The sequence below is a fragment of the Chrysemys picta genome, chromosome 2 (assembly GCF_011386835.1).
Source record: "Chrysemys picta bellii isolate R12L10 chromosome 2, ASM1138683v2, whole genome shotgun sequence".
In the NCBI taxonomy this organism is placed as follows: Eukaryota; Metazoa; Chordata; order Testudines; family Emydidae; genus Chrysemys; species Chrysemys picta.
The window spans coordinates 245,660,714-245,685,286 of record NC_088792.1 but is presented as its reverse complement, the minus strand read 5'-3'; the positions used below and the strand labels follow the sequence as shown (position 1 = coordinate 245,685,286).

Sequence of the window (24,573 nt, the reverse complement as noted above, 5' to 3'; positions counted from 1 at the left end):
CTATTATACAGTTTCCTAATTATTGTGAATAATTTGAACAAGAGTATTGTCAAGCTTAAAATGAAAAACATCTGTTAGTTTATAAGGTGCCACAGGATTCTTTGTTGCTTTTTACAGATCCAGATCCAGACGGCTACCCCTCTGATACTTGAGTATTGTCAGTGTTAGGCCTAAAACTTCCGAGAGCTGCAAAGAGTGAGCGCAATAAAATCCTACAGGCATAAGCAAAACCTAGCTAGGAAGCTTTATAGACTAAGATTGAGCAAAAATGAAATTCTGTGAAATTAGATACAGACTTGTGGTTACTATGCACTGCAACCAGATACTTTTTTAGGCTGACTCGAATGTTTTTGAGTCTAGCAAATTGATCACAATTAGGACAACAGGCCGCATAAAGAAAAGATGAGCTGGGCACAGGTGCACAGTTCATAAGATCAAAACAATCGCAAACTACCACACTAAAATATTTGGCCACCTTAATTGGTTGACCTGCTTTGAAACACGGCCAACAAGTAATGTATAAAAAGGTGCAAAGACGCATGTGTGTGTGTGTGTGTGTGTGTGTGTGTGTGTGTGTGTATTGACCTAAAAGAGATCTCTCTTTGATTGGGCTCTCACACACACCCTGAACCGAAGGGACTTGCGCTTCATCAACTATCTGTGCCTGGCCAGTGTGGAAAGTGGTCGACTGAAGAGTAACATTCTCGGGAAAATGTAGGGTAATGTTTTGGAGTAAAGAAGTCTGATTGTGCTCCAGCCGGTTACTCTTAAGTCTGTATCAATACTATAGGGTTAAGAATATTAGTAAAAAGTTTAATAATAGTAGAAAATTGTTTAGGAATGGTAGTAGTAAAAAGTTAATCAATATATAATAACTGCATATGTTCTTGTGTTTACTGGGAACGGACACAGTGCATGTGAAGTTAATAGTTAATGAGTGATAATAGCTTGGCAAGTTGCTGTCCCTGTCTTTAGTTATCTATATTGATCTTATTCAGTGCTGGTCCTTAATTTTCCTTTTCCTATTCTGTCTGTGTTGCCTTTATAGCCGTAAATCATTAAAAAACCTTCTTTGAGGAATAATTAGTTGTTTTAATTTCTCTTTTGCGGACACTACTCAACCTCATTGCATCTGTGTTGGGTGGTGGGAAGTAGCGATCACACAGGGCACCTTTGGGGCCCTGATGCGTGTCCCCCTCTTCCATAATCTCCACAATTATGTATGAGTGCATATCTGAATTAATGAAATGTTTTCAAAATGACCTCAATACATCTAGCTGGGAGACTGCAACTCTAAGTACATTTACAGTTTTTAGTCACACATGTATCTGACAGGCTGCTATGGAAACTCAGTCAATTCAAACACAATTGTGATGCAAGTCAACACATACCTGATTTACAACCCAATCCTTAAAAAGAGTATATCTTTAAAACTGGGTTTTACTGGTCTTTCATATTAACTTTGGGTAATGTTTTGTATATATAGTATTTAAGATTCTTTCCTAATCAACACGTGAAGGCAAAGAAGTGTTAGCTTTATTATACCTTGATCAATTTTTTGGTTTTTTTGTTTTTTTGGTCCGAAAAATGAAAACACTGGACAACCATGAGTTGTGAGAAGTTGACAGTAATCTATACTTTGATTTAACTGGTAATGCTGCCATCCCTCCTCTTGCAACTCCTCTAGTAACGTACTGGCATTTTTTCCCTCCAACACACTTCCCATTCCCTGTAACAAATTCTTGAATATATCCATATTTTAACATATAATAGCTTAAGTCATTCAGTTGCCGTTCCTTTGGAAGGACATTCACCTTATTATCTGTGGAGTTAAAATAGCATATATATTCACATATAAGCTGACCCACATATAAACCCCTTAATGTTATGATCTAACCAAACAAAAAAGGCTTACCCACAGATCAGCTACCTCTGACCCCCCCAAAAAAGTTAACTTGACGATAACTACAATGAAGTTTCAGTAGTTTGCAACTCAGAGTCAGAATCATTTCAGCTTCTGACTCATTTTTGGCATAATGTACCTGTTGTCTCTGGCTTCAGAGCCCCTATTCAGCAAGATATCTTAGCACATGCCTAACTTAAAGGACATAAATCATCCCATTGGTTTGGCACAACTCATGTGCTTAAAGTTAGGCATGGGCTTAAGTACCTTACTGAATCAGGACCTTATTGAAGGGAAATATGCTACTTGTTCTTTTTTACATTTCTGATATCATGGATTGGCTTTTCTTCTTCTTTTAGAATTATTTTTGGGACATGATTAGTCACTGCTTCAGATGGGTATCTTTTTTTTAATTTTTACACAGTGAGATTCTGATCACACTATTTCTCTGTTATTTAATACATTTGAGTTTAATATGTTGCTAATTATAATCATGTCCCCACACTATCAGATTTATTAAGCAATAACTTTAATTTGATGAAGACTATATATTCCCATAATCTGAGAAATGTATGCTCAATATGTCAAGGCAACTTTTGGGAGTTTGTTTAAATGTGAGTAAGTCTAGTAAGTCAAATATGGTAACAGCCTTACTGCAACACGTGAAGAAATATAAATAATTTGGTGTTAGATACCAAGCCCTCTGTCCCTGATCCAGCAAAGTACTTAAGCACCTGCTTAACTTTAAGAATGGGAGCTGTGCCATTGGCTCCAAGATGAGTGTTCTGCTGGATCAGGGCCAGAGACTTCAGCAATTTGCAGAATCAAGTCCTAAGAACCACTGCAAATCTTACAGTTTTTTGTACAAGTGCAAGGTGCATTTCTTCAGCCTAATAAAAGTATACAGCACTTCATAACAACAGTTCAAACCCAATTTTTCCCCCTGGGGAGGGGACAGGAATGGAGAAGGCACCATAAGCGAAAGATGCTAGTCATGCAGCTGAATGCATATTTGAAAGGTGCTCAAATAACACAGTGATGGATGCAGTATAAGGCCATGAACAGAATATGGCATCAGTGCAGATTAAGCAGCAGTAGAAGTTCATTTAAAAATACAAATCTTGTTTTCTTGTTAATATTCTCTGAAATAAAACTGAGGCAAGAGAAATACATGAAGTGTAGGTGAAAGCAGTATTGTCACTAAACAGAATATTTTCTATTGTGTTTGACGGGTCAACAGTAGACCTTTAAGAGTACGGAACCTGTGTCAATCATTTGAAAATTACTATTCCAGATTTTGAATCCTTGATGCAGGAACAAAGAAACATCATATGTCCTTCTGGGGTCTTCATTCTTTCCGTATATGTAGCAAAAATCCCTCCATTTAGGAAATGACCTGTATCATATTAAAAGCACTCTTGTACAACAAACACTTCTTTCAAAGCAATATACTACACTGGCTGTACAATCTACCCCTCTATTGACATGTATCAAAATAGAATACTGAGTCAAGAAAGACATCAGCCCCAAATTAGAGGTGAGTTGGGAGGAAGTCAAAATGGGTGTTTAAACTTTCACTGACCGACAAACTCAGACACATTTACCAACCTGTAATTTATACTCCCTCCCTTTACACCTCTGAACTTGACCTGATACTATAATGTGACTCTGCATATAGCCCTGTAACATTTACATCAGAGGCCCCATGGGATCTGTTCCAGCACAAAGACTTGACTGATCACATAAGTTATGCACTTGAATGGAGAAATTGATGGACAGTTTAAAGCACATAACCCTGATAGGCTTCTCAATTAGGGATGCTTTTTCATGTGTTGAAAAAGCAAACAAACAAACAAAAATACCCCAACAAAATTGTGCATACACTGGCTCTGCATGAGAGCCTTACCTTAATGTTTGCCCATATACTGTAATTAAACCAATTGTTCTGTCTTCCTTGCTTGTTTATGGCCAAACATCTTTTACAAACCAGTTTGCTGGAATGTATTACTAGATTTATGTTTGGTGCATGCAATCCTTGCTGCACAATAATGCAGTGCTTTTTTATCTATTGCTATTTTTGTACTGATGCCCTCTGTGAGTATGTAATATAAGTAGGGAGGCATGAGCACCCCAAAAAGCAGATCAGAGTCAGACAATGGATAACAACAAGCAGGACAGACTGTGTTGGGACAACAACCTTTCCAATAAGATGGAGTCTCCCGGAAATGTTTTCTCCCAATGATGAGACAAGGTGGGTGAGGTAATATCTTGTACTGGACCAAAGTCTGTTGGTGAGAGAGACAAGCCTTCGACCTACACAGAGCTCTTCTTCAGGTCTGGGAACTTCCTAATGGTGTTGTTCAAAGGTCCTTTGTTGCTTTTTCTGTTTCCTGGACCACTCCTACTTTATTGTCTCTAATGAAGAGATGTATTTTGTAATAATAGTAAACACACTTATTTGTGGCAAGTCCTTCAGACCATAGTCTAATTCTTCATTCTCGAATGCATGTGTATGTCTGTATCAGTGGTTCTCAACCTATTTACCATTGTGGGCACATATGTGGCCCACAATGTGTTAGGTGGGCCACATCTAATACTACCTGTATGGCCCTGAAGATGTCACATGGGCCGCATCTCTGTGCTGATTAGGCCGCAAGCTTGAGAACCACTGGTCTATATAATCTGATAATCATTCTTCCACCTCCCAACTTTCACACCTGCTCTGGCTCTGTCTATGCTTGCAACATTAATTGAAGAAATTCCTCACCAGTGCAGCTCCCAGTGGATGCTGATGCCTGAGTCGGCTTCCACCCTATATCTTCCCTCTTGCTACCATCAGTAATTATGCACCAACAAGACTTGTAGGTATGAACCTGGGTAGCATAAACAAGGCTTCTGAATATGGCAAAACAACCTCTGCAACTAGGGTGACCAGATGTCCTGATTTTATAGGGACTGTCCTGATTTTGGGGCTTTTTCTTACATAGGTACCTATTACCCCCCCACTTCCTGTCCCGATTTTTCACACTTGCTATCTGGTCATCCTATCTGCAACACAGCTCATCTTTCCACCTAGGCAGAGATTTAGTACCTAACCTGCACTAAAAAATGTGGGTCAGTGCTTCATCTGAAAGTGTCTCTCAGCTGTATATCATTAAACTTTTTTCAAAATATTCAGCAACACACAAAATCCTTCCTGGAGTTGTGTGGAAGAAGTCGAACAGTAACTTCACAGTCAGAGATGCCCCCGGAGCTACACTTCTTGTAGGGTTGCCAATTTTGGTTGGACATATTCCTGGAGGTTTCACCACATGGCACAATCTTTAATTAAAGATTAATCTTTCATTCCTGGAGATGACAGGACAGGACAATTGTGGTGGGTTGGCAACCCTACTTCTGGGCCCGGGTGACCAGATAGCAAGTGTGAAAAATCGGGACCGGGGTGGGGGGTAATAGGAGCCTATATAAGAAAAAGACCCCAAAATCGGGACTGTCCCTATAAAATCGGGACATCTGGTCACCCTACGGCCCGATTGTGGGGTCTGTAATCCTCCAACCCCTGCAGTTAGGAAGAACCATGGCAGCAGACAGGGAAAGGGGGGGCTGTTGGTTTTCCTCAGTCAGCCGCCACGACCGAGTTCAAGGTTTGTCCCGTGGTGGGAAAGGTCCGCGGCAGTTGGGAACGGCCATTGGGGGGTCAAAGCAGCACAGCCCAGTAGTGGGTGGGAGGGAGCCCCTTAGGGCAAGGAAGGGATCCCCAGGACCTAGGGGTGAGACGCGCTTCCAGCTCGCTCCCAATGGGCTGCCAGACCAGTGCACCGGAGCCTACCCCTGCCCCCGGCCGTGCGCTGGGGAGGAGGAGGAGGAGGAGGAGGCACCGCCCCGAGCCTCCTCCCCCACTCCCAACTGGGCGCCGCCCCCTGCTCGGCACGGCCGCCGCCGGATTTGCCACATCTGCACCGCCGGGCTCAGCGTCCTCCGGAGCCGAGCGCGCTGGGAGATGGAGCCCCGCTGCCGCCAAGGCCGCCCCCCAGGACTCCCCATCTGCCAGGGCCGCCAGCCCGGAGCCGCCGCCTAAACCCGAGCCGCCGCCCGCGCGCTCAGCACCCGGGACCCGCCCGGCCTCCGCGAAGCGCGCGCGCCTCTCTCCCGCCGCCGTCAGCAGCTCGGTCTCTTCGTCGCCGCGGGAGCCGGGCCATGGCGGGGCGATGAACGAGCGGCCGCCCCTGCCCAGTGGCTTCGGGGAGCGGGGACTGGCCCAGCGCGGCGGCTCGATCCCCGCCCGGCGGAGCGCGCTGCTGGGCTAGAGCCGGCTGCCGGGCCCGGCGGCATGTGGAGCTCCGGGGGCGCCGTGCTCCAGCTCCTCTGCCGGGCCGCCAAGTTCGCGGCTGCCCAGGGAGCCCGGCAGGACCTCAGCCGCTGGCTGGCCCGGGCAGGCGGAGGCGGGGAGCCGGCCGGCGGAGCCCAGGGAGACACGGCTGGGCTCCTGCGCGGGCCGTACCCGGAGCAGAACGGGCTGCAGCACTCGGAGCTGCTGCTGTGCCAGCTGCCCGAGGCGGGTGGCGCGGGGCCCGGGCTGCCCGAGGCCAGGACGTGGCGCTGCTCGTGCTGCCTGCTGGGCACCTGCTGGTGCAAGAGCTGCCTGGGCGTGTGCGTCCTGGCCGCGCTGTGCTTCGCCTCGCTGGCCCTGGTGCGCCAGTACGTGCGGGACCTGCTGCTCTGGGCCGAGAGCCTGGACAGCGTGGCCGGGGTGCTGCTCTTCACCGTGGGCTTCATCGTGGTCTCCTTCCCCTGCGGCTGGGGCTACATCGTGCTGAACGTGGCCGCCGGCTACCTGTACGGCTTCGTGCTGGGCATGGGGCTGATGGTGCTCGGGGTCCTCATCGGCACTTTCATCGCCCACGTGGTCTGCAAGAAGCTGCTGGCCCGCTGGGTGCTAGCGAGGATCCAGGGCAGCGAGAAGCTCAGCGCCGTTATCCGCGTAGTAGAGGGAGGAAGCGGCCTCAAAGTGGTGGCCCTGGCCAGGCTCACGCCCATCCCCTTCGGGCTCCAAAACGCGGTGTTCTCGGTGAGTGGCTCCCACGAGCAGGGCCCTGCCTGTGGCGGTAGGGAGTGGGGGGTGTCTTGATTGAAATCAATGAGAGTCTCCCACTGACTTCAGTGAGGCCATGATTTCGCCCCATGGAGCCCATATCAGAGCTGTAGGAACTGACAATTTCACTGATTTTCACACCACTGAACACTGCAAAACACATAACTTATTCGTAGTCGGAGTTCCCTGCTTTTGCAGTTTCATAATCACAGTTTTTTTAGATTGGAAGCCTCTTTCCTCTGTTGCTGTGTGAAAGACCTTCACAAACAGAAACTGCCTTAGGCAAATGTATCCATGCGCCTGGCAAAGGTCTGCCCTCAGGGATGCGGTTGCAAGATCAGGGCCTGATCCTGTAGTCAACTCTGCCTGGATGGACCCTTGGGCCCATGTTACTGCCCACTGACTTCAATAGGACAGCACTGCTCTGGCTGCCAGCTCTGGGCCTCATAGGTGGTGCTGTAAAACAGTGAAAAGTACTGTGACTCGCACGTAGTAAGCGAACTGAAACCACAGTATTTTTTTTCAGTTCTTCCGGTTCTAGTAATCATAAGTGTTGTTTGAATAATAGAGGAAAAAATTGGACAGGAATATGACCATTACATTGAGTAGTCTTTTAAAATTAATCTCCCAATTAGGGTGTCTCTCTTCCAGCGATAGATTTGGCATTCTGTTCTCCCCCACCATCTGCTATTACAGGCCACCTCTAGGATTGCTTGAGAAAGAAAGATTCTCAAGACATCATTAGCTGAGATTTTGCTGGAATCATTTTATGTTGGTTGTGATAGAAGATTCTCAGTCTTGTATATTATGCAAAAGGAACATAGTATAAAGCAAATCTCACAGAAGAGAGAGTTTTAAAAGAACTGCCTTTTAAAAGTGATTCAGAATGAATGAGTCTCATTTTAAATGAGATTGGCTAGATCTGGAGAAAGTCTGATTAAAATGCAAGTTTGGTAGGAAGGATGCAGATTCCCTTGATAAAACTAAATGGACGCAGTTTAAAAAAAATCTTTTTCTTTCTGAATTTTTTTAACCTAAGATTGTCATAACTGAAAGATGGTAATAATTATGGGGTTTGTTTAGTTTTATGTATTCAGCATGTTGTGTGTAGTCAGAGCTGACAGGTACAGTAGGTTGGGGTGCACTGGCAGAGCTGAGGTGTGCATATAAAAGCCTAAAAAATGGTGGGACTAGAATTAAATTAATTAAATACTTTGATTTACATTCCATTCCAAAATAAAATTGCCACCTGGACTCTCACATTGTAGCAATCTCTAGCCACAGTATAAGGCAGTGGACGGAAGGAAACTAGGTTTTTTTGGATGCGGGGGTTGTAACTTGGGAACCCCTCTGTCAAATGACCCCAAATTTGGATCACTAACATTACCACCCCCCCCATGAGGCACACCATATTTCAAAGCAATCTGAGTAACTGTTTAGATTTTAAAGCACGTATAAGAGTTGAATTTTAAATCCTCTAGTCATTTTTCTATATTAGCAAATGTGCAGAGTAAAAATTTTCTTAAATACTGTTCAGTCCAAGTCCCCCAAAGATAGAATGTATGCCATGCACTACCTTCGTTAATATTCAACAGTTTGAGACCATTTTGACTTGCATCACATCAATAGTTTGATCTGTAGCTCTGAGCAAAAAAACCCCAAACCAAACCCAAAAAACACCTGGCAACTTTTTGAAAAATGACTTTTTTCCTCCTGGACTTATATCTCCTCAAGCCCTAACTCAAATGACTCCAAATTTGGATCACTAACATTAATCTTGATGCACACTATATTTTAAATGAATCTGACTAAGAATGCCAATTTTAGGGAACTTCAGTGGACCTTTAAACAGATGTCATGATGCAACCTTAACTATAGTAGCGCTCCCATGCAGCTATAGTATTCACACAAGTTAACAATATACACAAACACAAAATAAATTCTATGTATAGGGTCCAAGTTGTGATTTCTGTAGAAACTGACTGAAAAAATTGAGACTTTTTCGTGTAAGGTGTCAAGTACTGTATTGTTAGCATAGTTTTCAAGCACATTTTTAAGCTTTGGTGATACAGTTTTCTCATTAGAATACTCCTTAATATGTTTCCCTAACTATGCAAATCTTGCTGGAGATGCATGACTCTCCTCCTTGTTTCCCACAGAAATATTTTACAACTTCTGGCTTTTCACTTAACCAAGTCATTTGTTGTAACCATTGGAAACCTCTTTCGGATTGCACTCTGACCTGAAATTGTACCATGACCAGCCTGGTACCTTTCCTTGCTCTTCCCCGCCAAGGAAAAGGATCAGATAACTTGGAGAGCATTATGAGATTCACTGTTCCACCCTTTCAAACCACAAGCTCATCCTCCCTCATCAAGGGATTGATAGGAAATTTCTCACTGGATACTGGGAGGAATACTAAAGGAAGTGTGGCCATATTGGCCTTCCCCTAGGTATTACTCTGAATTTAAAAGGTTGAAGAAAGGCAGCAAGAAAGGGAGCCTTCTCCAAAAAGTGTTCAAGGGAAATATTCTTCGCTGGACCTGTTGCTCTCACTGGTACCAAGGAAACAGTCTCCTTTGCTTGTCCCAGACACACAGTCTGAAGAAGAACTAAAGGGGGCCCATTGAATCTCTGAATGTAGGTACAAATCTGGATGGTTAAACTTCTCCAAATGACAATGTGGGTGCATCATCTTCCTCCCCTCTAGAAGGTATGCTCCAATTTCACAACTTATGGAAAGGATAGCTACTGTCTTGAACAACCCTTCAGTAACCTTAGAGTAAATTACACAGCTGTTTTTCAATATTTTGGGCTTACTCTCTTGGAGGAAGATTGCCTTGTCAGTCTTAGATGGCTTATTACAGATGCTAAAATTTATCTAGTTAAACTCAGCACAGGCAGCTTCTAAAAAAGAAAAGTTATACCAGCTGCTTCCTGAGGGGTTCTTGTTCTTCTGGACTCACCTAGCTGCAAATTCATTGGTGGTGGCAACTGCCATTCAAAGAGCTAAAGGGGATCAAGTCCATTCTACCCTTTCTGATAGAGAGGGTAAGAAGTTAGATTTGCTGGGTAGAAAGATGTTCTCACCTGCCACACTCAGCATTAGTGTGGCAACTTATCTGGACGTTACTGCCTGATACCAATGTTACCTGTGGGAGAAAATAGCATTGTTTGTCCAGTCACTGGTGGAAGACCAGCTGGCCAAAGCCCTTATTGCTGAAGGTCAACTTGTTGCAAAACACACCTTGAGAGTATCCTCTACTTCTAATATGTCATCTAGAGCTGTAAACTGTGTGATTACTTAGAAGTGCTTTGCCAGGAAAAAAAAAATCCAGGTATAAGACCTCCCTTTTGGTGGTGGAGGAAGAGATGAGGTTCTAGACAAACAGTTGAAACCAGGTCTGCTATAAAGTCTTTGGGGATTTCTTATCCCCCATGGAAAAGGTTTTGGGTACAAACATTTTATCAGCGATAAGCATTATCAGCCTCTACTTCCTATCCCTTTTAAAGGAAACAGTACCAGCAGAAGCCCCTTATTCAGTATCAGCATAGACCCAAATCCTGCAAACTGTGAGCAAAAGGCATGTGTGCTGCATTGTTTTCTCTGGCACGAGCCTCTTGGTCTCAGGGTTGATGGGATGTACATCAGTTTTAAACTTACTGTCTGTTTCTCCTTCAGTTGGAAATGGTCTTTCCTATGTCCTTGTTGCGGGACAAAATCAGAAACGCAAACTTAGGTATCTGCAAGTAAAATGCTATACTATATATTCACAAAGGGAAGAAGTTCCCCAAAGATTCTTTGTGATTTGTTTCCCAATTCCATTAGATTTAATGACAAGGCCTATTTAGCAAATCTTATATCTGCTTTAGTATTTTAAAGACAGTAATAGCACTGACTGCATTCTCTTGATAATAAAGGAGGTCTGTGCATAGCTCCACCATGGCCCAGATTTCTACTGGTGTGGTTTTTTTTTTTTTTTTAAGAAGTACTCCTCTGAGAACATCTGTCAAATAATTAGGTCTAGAGTAATCTGTCAATACACCCACAGTGAGAAAATATATTAGTCATGTTGCTGGCATATGTTCAAATCTAGCAAGCAAAATTTGCAACATGTATTTTGGAAGCGTCTTCCTAAGTTACTTGGGAAGAGTGGGAAATTATTTTCTTCCAGTGGAATAACAAAACCAAACCCTAGTCTTTTATTTTCCATCTTCCCTCTCCCTTCCCCAAAAAACCTTTCACTAATATTTCATGCTAAGAACTCTTTGGGATTTTGGCAATGTGACTTTTAACTTTTCAAAATAATGTTACTATGATATTACATTATTTAATCTGTTGTTTTAAAATAATTACACTGCCCTTAATGGTGCACTCACAGACTAGTCACTTATTTCATTGCACAGCCCTTAAAATAACTTAACTCTGTTGATGTCTTTGTTCTTGTCCTTGACTTTTTACAGATTTGTGCCATTGTCAGTTATTTCCTTGTAGAAGCTCAGTGGCACTGACTCTGCTTAATTAGAACTTTAGAAGTTGTTTTCTTTCATGTAATGTGTTCTGTTGGATAGTCTGCAGAAATTCTTTAGGAACAACGGACAGCTTGTGTCAAACTTCCGACAGGTGTATGAATCAAATAATCACAGCAATCCAGTCTTTAAGCACACATTGCTAGACCCATTCCAAAGTCAATAGATATGTTTGACAATGACTTTTTGGCAAGACTAGTATTTGTCAGTGTTATCATTAACAGACTGGTTTTTATTAATGTGTCAATACCATATCATTTATTGTGACTGATCGGTATATTGAGGATCTATTTTTACTTACCTCCATTCTACAAACTGAAGATCCAACTTGGTCTTGTGGGCTGTTTTGTTAATGTTATGATATGTACACCACTTACTTATAGCTAAGCAGTTTAAACAACCACAATGAGAGGCCTAAGACTTTATCAGAGAAATTTTGCAGTGTATGTATTCAAAACATCAGTTCATAAAAATCAGTGGAAGGAAACCTTTTCCCAACACGCAACCTCTGGTAACCTTTTTCAGGGATTTTATTTGAAATGAGTTGGTGGTCTTATTTTTGTTTTTAGATTGTCACATCAGAGTTGATGCCAGTTGGCATCATTATTGACAGCTTCCACAGAGACGTCATGGCTAAAAGTTTGGCAGTTGAATTATTCTCTCAGCCCTAAAAGTGGTCCCTTCAAGTAAGGATTGAATCACATTGGCTAGGAATGTGCTATTGCCAATGCTTAGCCTGTTTTGTTGGAGTCAGGAGAGAATGAAAACTTCAGTGTCTAAAGCTTTCATAATCACAGAGGAAAATAATCCAGGGATCTGCTTGTAGATTAGTTTATGTCCCTCAGGCCTAGTCTTCACTTACCGGCTGGTCCGGCGGCACGCCATCGATGTTCTGGGATCGATTTATCGCGTCTGGTTAAGACGCGATAAATCGATCCCGGATCGATCCCGGAAGTGCTCACAGTCGGCGCCGGTACTCCAGCTCGCCGAGAGGAGTACGCGGCGTCGACGGGGGGAGACTTCCGGCCGCGTCTGGACCGCGGTAAGTCCGGACTAAGGTACTTCGAATTCAGCTACGTTATTAACGTAGCTGAATTTGCGTACCTTAGTCCGAAGTCCGGACTAAGTGGGGACCAGCCCTTAGCATCCATAAAATTGTATTCACTTTATTTTTAACCCACTCTCTTGCCTTCTGTTTTCATTGCCTGCATGAATGCATCCTATGCCCTTCTGGACTCTCATCTTTTACATTCCTCTGTATTTCTCAACCTCTCCTGATCCCATTTGACTTTATTTAGCTGGTACTGTGTACCTTGCCCCAGTACAAATTGTCTGCATAATAGCTAAGAGCTACTCAAAATGGAAAAAGAAACTCGGGGGTTGTTGGGGCAGGAGAGGGGGACTCAAAAGAATATTCACACTTTCTTCTTTTTCCTGTTTTTCATCACCACTTTCAAAAATATCTGGCTAGCTCTAATTCTGTGCCTTGGCCAATTAAAATGTAATATAAAAAAACCTTCCATGAAGGATGTTTTAAATGATTCATATTTTTTTCCTTACAAAAATATTGTAGCTACACTTCATGCATTTTAACTAAGCAAAGGGATAGTGTAATTGCATCCTTAGGATGTCCAGTTGAAGATGCAGCCCAACAAAAGATGAAATATAATTGAACAGAATTTTAAAAGGGCAAGTTTAAAAGTGTTGCCTTGTTGAACTGATCTTTTACTGAACTTTTGCACTCAGTCATTTTCAGAATATTGTAATATAATGAATTCTAAACTTTTGCTTAGACCGTTGTGGAGGAGGCAGTCAAGACTGGTTATGGGAAAATTATATCGAAATTGTACATTGCTTTTCACACTTGATTTCATTTAGATTACAGATCTATCGTTACCCAACTATCTAATGGCTTCCTCAGTTGGACTGCTTCCTACTCAGCTCCTAAACTCCTACTTAGGCACCACCTTGCGAACTATGGAAGATGTCATTGCAGAGCAAAGTGTTAGTGGCTATTTTATATTTACTTTACAGGTGAGTGGTTTTTAAAAATTATTTAATAATATTATTGTCATAGTCATTAATCTTAAAGCCAGTATATTTATTGTAGTTTGGGTGACTCTGGAGACAAAGCAGTTACATTTGGAAACTTGTATTTTTTTTTTGCATGTGGCCATACTACTTTAGGGTTGTGATCTTGTTCGTCCTCCAACTAATGGGAGACATTCTAGGAAAATCCAGCTGAAATACTGGTGATTCAGTGGGTTGGGCAATCTTCTTTGAGTTGTTACAGAACCAATGTCCTGACATGATCTTAGGTACTACTATGCTGTTGGACAAGAAAGAGTCTTTCCTGTAATCTGTACCTTTTGTGCCTCTGGTGGTGCAAAGGATGTAAAAGCCAGTGGATCTCCCAGGTGGGGATTTTCCCCCAGTGTGTGTGCATCTGACATGGAATCAGCATAGCTGGTTCCTCCTCCTCCACCAGCTTCTCCAGCCTCCAATATAAGGGGAATATAGGGAGATGAGAGAGGTTGTGTTTGGAGTGCTAATGAGCTCAGCTAGTCACTGCTGCTGTAGTGAGCCATTAGAGCAATAGCCATTCACTCCACTTTGGAGCCTCCCTTAAGCCCAGAATATCTGCCCTGTTCCATTCCAGTATTGGCTGTGCTTCAGTATTAAAAGAGTATAGCATGATCCCAGCTTATACAGTTTTTAGATGAAAGTTGCTATAGAAATAAGTGGTTGTAGTGGTGGCCTATTGGAAACATCCCCATTTAGAAAGTAATTCTGACTTAATGAGAAGTATGAATTAAGAACTTCTATAGCAATGGTCATACTGGGTAAGACCAGGGGTCCATCTAGCACCTAGTATCCTGTCTTCTGACAGTGATCAGTACCAGATACTTCAGAGAGAATGAAGAAAAAAAGCCAATTATTGAATGATCCATTACCTGCTGTTCAGTCAAAGCTTCTGGCAGTCAGAGATTTAGGGATACCTGGAGAATGATGTTGTGCCCTTGATCATCTTGGCTAATAGCCATTGATGGAACTATCCTCCAGGAATTTACCTAATTTTTGTTGAACCCAGTTACTCTTTTGGCCTTCACAACATCCCATGCCAATGAGTTCCATGGCTTGATGGTGGATTGTGTGAAATTTTACTTCCTCTGTTTTGTTTTTAAACCTGCTGCCTATTAATTTCATTGGGTGACCCCTGGTTCTTGTGTTATGTGAAGTGGTAAATAACACTTCCCTGTTCACGTTCTCCACACAAGTCATGATTTTATAGACCTCTGTTGTTTACCCGAAAGTTGATTTACAGTCAACCTGTCATGAAATCCTAGGCAGTGAGCAATGTTGTTAGATCCCTTGAGTGGGGAGCATGGTGAACTGGCATTGCTATACCAGTAGCAGAAGAGGCATTAAAGCATCACCTGACACTGTCAGTTGATTTGATTTCGGTTTGGATTTGAATAGCAATTACAACCATTTGCTTGCAAATTTGCAGATCATACTGTAGTTGTCTTGTTCAATTTTTACAATCTTAAAATCTCTTTATAAAAAGAATAAGATACAAAATGAACACCAGGCCCTATTTAAATAAATCTGTATGTGCTACTTGTTTGCTGATGAAGCTTGCTTGAGAATATTGACATTTGTGTAACAGCATGGGTTAAATAAACTGGAAAGATGAGAGAAAATAAAAAGGTTATTTGAACATCTTTCATTTTACTTATGAAGTTCTGTTACTGTGCTAGTTCTGTGGTTTGTTTTAAGAATTGCTAAGGGCTAAATCCAGCCACCCCCTTCATAGGTACAGAGGCTGCCTATGTAGTGGAACTGTCATGGTTCAGGTGCACGTTGGGGAGGCTGAATATAGGAAGGGTTCAGAAAAGGAGGTGACTGAAGAGGGGGGAAGGATCAGTTACTGGAGGAATCCTTTAATTCACACCACCCACTTCTAATGCTTTTTCCCAGCACTTTGCCTGGCTACCAGGGCTGGACATTTGGGCCCTAATCAGTAACTTAGAGCTCAGTAAATAGCTCGAAAAAACAACTACTCTGAACATTTCTGAAATACGAAATGTGATTTGCTTTAGCTACTTTTGTGGTTGCTTTCAAAGAATATTCTAAGGGACAAGCTTACTGGCAGTAATGTTTGCTGAAACTAAATGTTTTGAACATTGCTTATGAACATTTTGGTATGAATGTTCAATTGACAGATCAAATATTTTTAGAAACTGTTTGGTGAATAATCCTGAATAAAATTTTCCCAAATTTGTTAAACTCTCCATGCACAGTTTGTAAACAAAGGCTAAATTTGTCAAATTGTACTATTTAACCCAGTTTTATCAAACAGCAGCAGAAGTTAATCTGGTTTGGGGTGTGGGGAGAGTCAAAATCATATATTTCAATGTGTAAGATTAGTAATAAATGTTAAATATCTTGGGCACTGATCCCGTAACTTGTATGCAAAAGGATCCCTTCACCCACATGGAGCCCCATTGACTTCAGAGGATCTCCGCCTGCATGCAGCAAATTGTAAGGACAGAGCTTTAATTTGTAATTTGCAGGATACCAATGTAAAATGCTGTTTTGAATGTTTGGGACCTCTGGAGTATGCCACTCAGACAGGAAGTGTGTGAAGTTATATCACTGTTGACTGTTTTATTAGTCTTTATGGAGTTAATAGATTTGGCCCTTGTCAGTATCTGTCCTCAACAAAAGAAAATCAGGTGCTGCAACAATTACCATTAATTATTGAGTAGGTTCATAGTTTAAGGCTAGAAAGGGCCATTAGATCATCTAGCCTTATGTCTTGTACAACACCGGCCATATAATTTCACCCAGTTACCTCACTTGTTTGGCTAAAAGATGTTTCCAGAAAGGCATCCAGTCTTGATTGAGACCGCAAGAGATGGAGAACCCACCACTTGTCTTGGTAGTTTGTTCCAATAGCTAATTACCTTAACTGTTTAAATGTGTGCCTATTTCTAATTTGAATTTGTCTGGCTTCAGCTTCCAGCTATTGGTTCTTGTTTTGTCTTTCTCCACTAGATTAAAGAGCCCTGTAGAACTTGGTATCTTTTCCTTGTGGTGATACTTTGAGAGGTGACTTGATTACACTGTCTCTGTCTTCTTTTTGATAAACTAAACAGATTGAGCTCTGTAAATCTGTCACTGTAAGGCATTTTTTCCCCCAGCCCTTGATTCATTTTTGTGGTGGTAATAGTTGGCAGGTTTCTGAACTGGAAGTGAACCATCCTCAGCTTTGTGCTATGTATGGGATATTGTTCTGCTGGAAGTGCTGTCTTTCAGATGCAGCTTAAATGAGAATTTGATCATTTCTTGTTAAATATTCTGCAGCACTTTTTGAATGGTATTAATCTTGCTGCCCTTGCCCAGTTTCAGTGTTAGTAGTTACTTCTGCCTACTTGTAATTCCTTCTGTAGTTCCACTTGGAAAGTTCTTATTAATTTGCTTTTCTAAGAACAATTGTTTATCCTTGGTGCCGAATGATTTGCCACATTTCACCCTGGAGGCGACTCTATTTAAGTGGTGAATGCTTCCTATGTCAAATAGTGCCAATAGGTGCCGATTGTGTGGGTGCAGGAGGCGCTGGGGGGCAGGGGGAGGAGCAGGATGGGTTGCAGTCAGGGGAGGGGGTGGAACCTTTCATGAAGAGGCAGCGTGGAGGTGGGAAGGGGGTGGGTGGGGCCTGGGGCAAAGCGGGGGTTTGAGCACTCCCGGGGCTCAGAGGAAGCTGGTGCCTCTGGTGACCACATAGAGCAGTGGTTATCAAAGCCGGTCCGCCGCTTGTTCAGGGAAAGCCCCTGGCGGGCCGAGCCGGTTTGTTTACCTGCCGCGTCTGCAGGTTTGGCCGATTGCAGCTCCCACTGGCCGTGGTGCGCTGTCCCAGGCCAATGGGGGCTGCGGGAAGGGCGGCCAGCACATCCCTTGGCCCACGCCGCTTCCCGCAGCCCCCTGGCTTTGAGAACACTGACATAGAGGGACAATGTTAGGTCAAATGTGACTCCAAATTTAGGCTTTATATCTCCATATAAACTTTTAAAATAGAGGTGAAGAGTAGCCATGTTTTATGGTTTTTGTTGTTTAAATCTCAGCTGAAACAGTTTTCAAGCCAATTAACATTTCCCTGCAGTGTTCACAACAAAACATTTCAAATTGTGCTGCTGCAGAACCTAAAGGTGAAATTGACTGTTGCCTTAAATGAGGTTAAATGAAAACGTGAGCAACAAGAGTAGTGAGAATATTCAGCTAAGATTTAATAACAGTTTTGGTTTGTGGTGTTCCTGTTTGTCTATGAGTATGTGGTGTGTTTAATGTAGGAAGCAATATTTTGAAATTACTTTCACCCTTCCAGAATCTTTTTTTCCGTTTGCAAAACAACTTGTATTCTAAGCCCTATTTTGAATTCCTTGTACCTCTTTGTAAGTTTCTGACTAAAACTGTCTTCTGACTGAAAACTTTCAAGTGTAGCCTTTGCTCAGAGAATAATTTTGTCTCTATGGAACATTTGAAGTTAATTTATGTTGGGATGTTTGAAACAGGTTTTTTTTTCGTATCTTGTACTGAAGTGTTTTTAGTTTGTCCACTGCTGCTTCAGATGGCTTGATATAAAAGTATTTTATATGTGATGGTCCTTAATGCAAACTCAATTTCCTTACATTTGGGAATTTTAGATTCTGTGGGGTTATGTTTTTTGGAGGGTCAGAGGAAGTTCTACCTGAGCTAAAGTGTGTTTGTTTGGGATTGTTTAATTCTGCTAGACATAATCTAAAATGGGGTAACCTCTTCAAGTGGTTCCTGTTAGGCAAAACCTGTGTTTCGAACAGCTGGAAAGCAGTTTTGTTTTGTGAGTCGTTCCCCTGACAACCATAGCTGAGGCTTCACTGAAACAACACACTATGCTGTTGGAGTTAACTTTGAGACATCACTGGAGATATATAGGCCTTAAGAAGCAAAACCCATTCAGATGTTTTTTAATTACAAGAGCATAAAAAAGGCCTCAATTGGGGGGTGGGGGAGAATCCCAGACACACATTCAATTAAGATTGAGAATATAATGTCCTTAAAATCAACATAAAAAAATCCCAACCCTCCTCCATGCTGTAAAAGCAGGGAATTTGAAGATTAATTCCTAAAGTCAATCTTAATTTTATAACCCAGCCTAATCTCCATCTATACAAAAGAGACCTCCATCCTAGCTACATTTCCAGTGAAGCTCACAAATGATAGAATCCTTGAAATGTAGGGTTGTAAGGAACCTTGAGAAGTCAAGTCTAGTCCCCTGGGCTGAAGCAGTACCAAGTAAACCCAGACCATCCCTGGACGGATGCTTGTGCAAACTGTTTTTAAAAACATGCAGTGATGGGGATTCCACAACCTTCCTTGGAAGTTTATTCCACAGTTTAACTACCCTTATAGTTTTTTAAATCTTCCCCAAAAATCTATCGCCCAGCACCAGGCTGGGCATGGCTACTGCTGCCAGGCGTCCTTTCCATTGGTCAAGTACCCCGCAGTCACTCTCCCCCTGCCCCCGCTCCGTTCCAGCGAGAGCACGACCAGCGCCCCGCGAGAAAACGGACACCTGGGCTCCAGACAGGAGCTAAACTCTCTGTTTTCCCTGCTGCGGGGCGGTTCTCTCCCCCCTGCAAAAGCAGGTTAGAACAGCCGTGCCCCGGCTCTCCCCAGGGAGCAGCACGCTGGGCAGCAGGGGAGAGGGAGGAGGAGGAGGGAGGAGCTCTAGAGCTGCCGGAGGCCGCCTGCCCAGTGATTTGAAGTGCAGGGGAGAGGAGGGGGAAGCGGAGGAGAGGCTCTGGCTGCTGGAGCACCATCCCAGTGGCTCAATCCAGCCAGCCGCCCTATCACCCGCGCCGTGCTCTACAGGGGGGGAGAATGGCGGACATTTTAAGATATTTACAAATCCCCTCTTCTTTCCCCCCCCCCCCCCCCGACTCTATTTTTAACCTAAAAAGCTGGACATGTCCGGGAGAATCTGGACGAATGGTAATCCTACTTTTTCACAGTTGCTTCCCATCGTTCACTCATATCCAATTTGTGATCCACTGTAACCCCAGATCCTTTTTAGCAGTATTACCACCGAGCCCGTTATTCTGCATTTTTGTAGTTGTGCATTTGATTTCCCCTCCTCCCCCTTCCTGTGTGAGCATTCAGACTGTTGGGCTGCAGTAATGGGCTTGGAGTTTTCCTATAAATTGTTGCTATAAATGATACACTATTTGGGATATTTATTCTCCCCATTAAACCATTTGGATTCACTTTTTCTTTGGTACTGCAGAGATCCACCCCACATGTGCAGCTGTAAAATTCCTTCCTGGGCAGGGTTAAATAAACTTCCTGAACACCATCCTAGTCTATTTCATCGTGTTGTACTATACAGGAACTGCAGGAGCCTAGGCAATGCTCTGTTGTTTCTGGATGTGTTCAGTAATGGAGGGCCAAGAGAGAAAATAGCTTGTTTCCTTTTGTCCCCGACATCAGTAGAGTATTATCTCTACTGTTCTGCAAATCACACACCTTCATCAGAATGTAACTGAGCATTTGAATTAATTTTACTTAATATCTACTAGGGAAGTGCTGTGGTTCTCACCCGCACGTACACCTTTTCTTGCGGGGTAGAGGGAGGGATTTCTTTACCAGGAGATGAATAGCAAAACCACCTTTACAAGTTTGTCAATTATAACAACATATGGAAGAAAGCACCTAGACTTACAGCACCTGCCAATTCTGAAGTCCCATCTAATCTCTGGCTTCTCACATATCAATGGCAGTGTATTAGATGTGGATTATCCTATTGGTTAGGCTTATCTTCCTCTGAATGCATTTACCTCCAGACATTAACAAGTGATCTATAAAGCTGTGTACTGAGAACGCCTTATCTTAATGCTTCACCTAAAGTATTTGCTTTGTATTCCTGTTTTTTGCTATATATATTTTTTTTCAACTGCAGTGTGTTTGTTTTATTCATAGATTGTTATAAGCATCGGTCTCATGTTTTATGTTGTTCACCGAGCTCAAGTGGAATTGAATGCAGCTATCGTGGCATGTGAAATGGAAATGAAAACTTCCTTTGCTCCAGGCAGCCAACCAAGCATCACTTCTTCAACAACATTCTGCAACAAGAGGACAATAACATTTTCAGGGGGTGGGATCAATATTGTGTGATTTAAAGTATTAAAAATGTAAGGTTTTGTAAATGTAAGCTATTACCTAGAAATGTCTATGGACAACTATAACCAGTGTAAAAAAACAAAAACCCCAAATGGTTACAGGTTGTACTGTGACACAGACCAACTCACCAGTTATTAAATTGCACAAGGAGGGTGATATTTAGCAAGAAACAATAGATGGTTAACCAACTTTGAAATGTAGATGCAAATTACTGCACCTTTTGTCCTTTATTATGCCTGTCATGATCTGTAGCCTGCACTTTAGATTTTGTTTTGTGTTTGTTCCAAGAAACTGATAAAAATGGCCCAGAGGTAAATATTTTTCTGCTTAGCATTATTTATAATGTTGAATAATTATATACAGTAGACCTTTATTACTGATAAAGATGAATGAGTAAAAAGTATGCAGTTCAATGTACAATACTCTTGAATGTGCTTTGCTTTGGAAATATTTCCAGAAATGATATAGTGTATTACTTTGCCAATTATGGGACCATTTGACTTTCCCTTCATTTTTTATTTTAAAAAAGAGAACCTTATATAAATTTTTGGTTGAATGTATTTTTGTAAATCATTGAAATGTTGCAGAGCCACTTGTACTTATTCACACAAGCTTAAATCCTACATTGTGGGACTGAAGTGCTCTTAAATAACATTTTAAGTTACACTGTAATATGCAAAGTAAAAGGGAAACTATAGAGGACATAATGGGTTATGGTGAATATAGCACTATTTGAGGGAGAACTCATGAATTATCTGCTCCAGTGACTTTACCACATGGATTGTAACAAAAGGGCTGTTCCATTGCAATTCTATTTATAAAGGTTTTTTAAAAAAAAATATTTAAAGGATGGATTTTTGTTTTCATTGCGCGTGATGCGTACAGTAAGAATAGGGATCTAAATCTCTCCCTGCCACAAAAATGTTGGGATACTAGCATAATTGGTCTTAGACTAAGGTGGCCTTTATTATATAGTGGTGAAGATCCTTTATTCCTTTTAAAAATGCTTTAAAAATCAAACTAATTCCAGTCACGCTTCCCCCTCCCATTACATTTTTAAAATATTTAAACTATTGTACCCTTAGGTAGAAATGCAAACTCGAGGCTTTCCTTCAGATCAATTAATAGAGAAGGACAGCAATGTCTTTGAGACTCAGGAATTCAGAATCCATTTTGAAAAAGACAAAATTATACTAGAATTATGGGATAGTGCTCCTTTTGTGTGAGCTGTGGATTGTTCTTCAGTATGTTAGTGCTTGTGTGTGTAGATACAGTACCTTTGTGTTTATACATATATGTATGTGTGAGTTACATACTGTAGATATACATATAAACACTACTCAGCTGCCTCAAACAGATGAAAAGTAACTGGCACAAAAATAGCTTGATTTATTACCTTTTCTTTTGAGAAATGACCTTTGTAGTTATTTTGCTTTAAGCTGTAAAAATCATTTCTGGTCTTTTGATATTTTGTGTTAGAATGTAATTGCTTATTACAGTGCCTCCTTTGTGTAAGGCTGTTCTGGGGATGTGCAAGCACAGGATTTACCAGTGATTAAATAAATCACTTGGTGTAGAGGACAAGGGCCTTAAAGGTAGCTGGGGAGCAGAGATTTGATAACTTTTTAACAGTCTTATAGTGAGGATGTATCATACTTAAAAAAAAAAAAAAATTGACACCTACAGACTTCGCAGTAGTGCAAGTATCCTTTGTAGACCCCTGTTCTTCGGTCTTGTGACCTCAGGAGCTGAATTAGTTAAATTAAACAGTTAAGTTCGAAATGTCTTTTTAAAGAGACAGTCGGTACATGCCTTGAGGTGTGTGTGTTTGCACATGTTGGCCTCCCAACAACTGCATTCCTTTCTGTATGAAAACCATGAGAGAACTGGTTTACTTCTTGATGGCATGATCCCTTTAGTAACAAAGTTTTTTCTTCCAAGAATAATCCCAGTAAATGAATGGATCTGAACTTTACTCCATGTGGGTTGAACCAACAAAGGTGTATTTGTGTGTGTGTGTGAGAGAGGTGTCTTATTTGTTTAAATAATTTAAGCAAGCATTGATCATTTAATAACATTTCCCAAATACATATTTTGAAGTGTTTTTATTTAATATTTTGTAACCAGAGTAGCTTCACTATGTGAATGCTTTTTGTAGTATGGAATTAGTTCTTAGAATTATTGCATTTTGCTTGATGCTTGTAATACTTGTGTACAGGTTAATGGGAAATATGCATTAAAAAGAACTATTTCATGCCAATCATAATTTTATACAATAAATTCTTTAAACAAGTATATGTTATGCATTAAATTTTCCCAAGTTGCTGTGAAGGGGTATTTTGGGAGGTGACTGCAAAGGAAAACCATGTTTGGTTCTCTCTCTTTTTGCCTGGAAAAGTCTATAGGGATAGGAGAACTAGTGAATTTATTATATAAGATTAAAGAACCTGAGTAGTTCATGGGAAGGGATTTCTAGTCTACTTAATTTTTTTAAATTAACACCTGTTTAACATCACCAGATGTCTGGGACGTTAACTGAAGATGCAGCTTTGAAAGCATGATAGTTCACAAATACATAGCTGAGAAATCTGCTAATCTAGGGAAGACCATGAGTCTTGAGATAGATATAGATAGATTTAAAGAGCAGAAATAAAATCTGGCTTGGGAAACTGTCTTGAAGAATCCTTTTTAGGTTGCCTTCATAGACGATAAAAAAGGGCATGAATCCAATTAAAATTTTTTTGCATGTCACCTTCACAAACTTGTTTGAGCTACAATATTCAGTTTAATTTGTTGTTTGAAATAAATAAACCTAAATTATAGATAACTGAAAAGAGAGGAATGGAAGTCCTTTGAGTTTAATGGCACTAGAATAGCAAGGGAAACTGTAGCAAAAGGACAAAAGTCAACTTTACACTAAGTGCTTACTAGCAATGGCTTCTTCATTTAAGAGTGTCACTATGATAATATTTTTACAGAGTCTTCACATAATTACTTCAGCCAGTTAAAGTGATGCAGAGGTGGAAAAGAATGCTCTTACACATTGTGTGCAGCCTTTCCTTTGAAGAGTGTGAAACGGCGCTGATCATCTTCTGCTCCCCAAACTGATTGAAATAGTCAGCAGGAACACTTGCCTGAGCAAAGCCAAGCCAGGATTTGGCCCATGATGTGGATTATTTTTTAATGAATATTCTCCTCCATACCAATGTTGTTCTCGGTGAGGTCAAGGAAACACTAAAGTAGCTCTGTGGCAAGTTACTATTATATAATAAAGATGCAGGTGGCAGTCCCACCTATGTAACATCAGGGTGGTTTGGATATAGAGCATGAAAATGCTAACATACAATGGAAGTTGATATGAATATTTCCTGTGCTGAGAAGCCTGAGGGTGCCAGGGATTGTAGCTGTTCCCCAACTCCACTGGAGATATCCCATGAAGTTCCTATCATGGTATTTGCACAGGGAGCCTGGCAGTGCAGAGTTACGCCATTTAGCTTGTGTTTTCTCCATCCAAGTTTCTAGGATGGTTTTTTATCCTGTATTAAATCTACTTGGCTTCCTTCCTCCCAGCAGTGAGAGTGTGAAGCTGTGGTTGTCCTTATTGTCCCCTGTTGTGGTGGTAGGGATGCAACTTCTGATGCCAAGTGGAAGGTGTGTGTGTGTGTGTGTGTGAGAGAGGGGTTAGGGAAGTGCTATGCTGAAGGTCTCCATGGACTCCAAATGGAGGAGAGTCTGGGATTGTTGAAGCTGTAGGGTCACAAAATGCTGCAGCATCTGTATTTGCTGCCAGAGAAGCCCCATTATGTCCTTGTGCTTCTCCATCTCTTTT

The 24,573-nt window shown here is 41.8% G+C and overlaps 1 protein-coding gene across 1 annotated transcript; it reads left to right on the top strand.

Annotated features, from left to right (window-relative positions):
- Window positions 1-1,133: 1,133 nt before the first annotated feature.
- Window positions 1,134-23,039, top strand: TMEM64 (transmembrane protein 64). Its single transcript, XM_005291665.4, has 3 exons — window positions 1,134-6,971; window positions 13,404-13,559; window positions 20,544-23,039. The coding sequence occupies exons 1-3, from the start codon at window positions 6,234-6,236 to the stop codon at window positions 20,736-20,738; spliced, it is 1,089 nt and encodes a 362-aa protein (XP_005291722.2). The 5' UTR covers window positions 1,134-6,233; the 3' UTR covers window positions 20,739-23,039.
- Window positions 23,040-24,573: the final 1,534 nt, after the last annotated feature.

Coding starts and splice junctions, on each gene's coding strand:
- TMEM64 (XM_005291665.4), top strand. CDS start 6,234: ATGTGGAGCTCCGGGGGCGCCGTGCTCCAGCTCCTCTGCCGGGCCGCC. Junction 6,972..13,403: donor TCCAAAACGCGGTGTTCTCG/GTGAGTGGCTCC, acceptor GATTTCATTTAG/ATTACAGATCTATCGTTACC. Junction 13,560..20,543: donor ATTTTATATTTACTTTACAG/GTGAGTGGTTTT, acceptor TTTTATTCATAG/ATTGTTATAAGCATCGGTCT.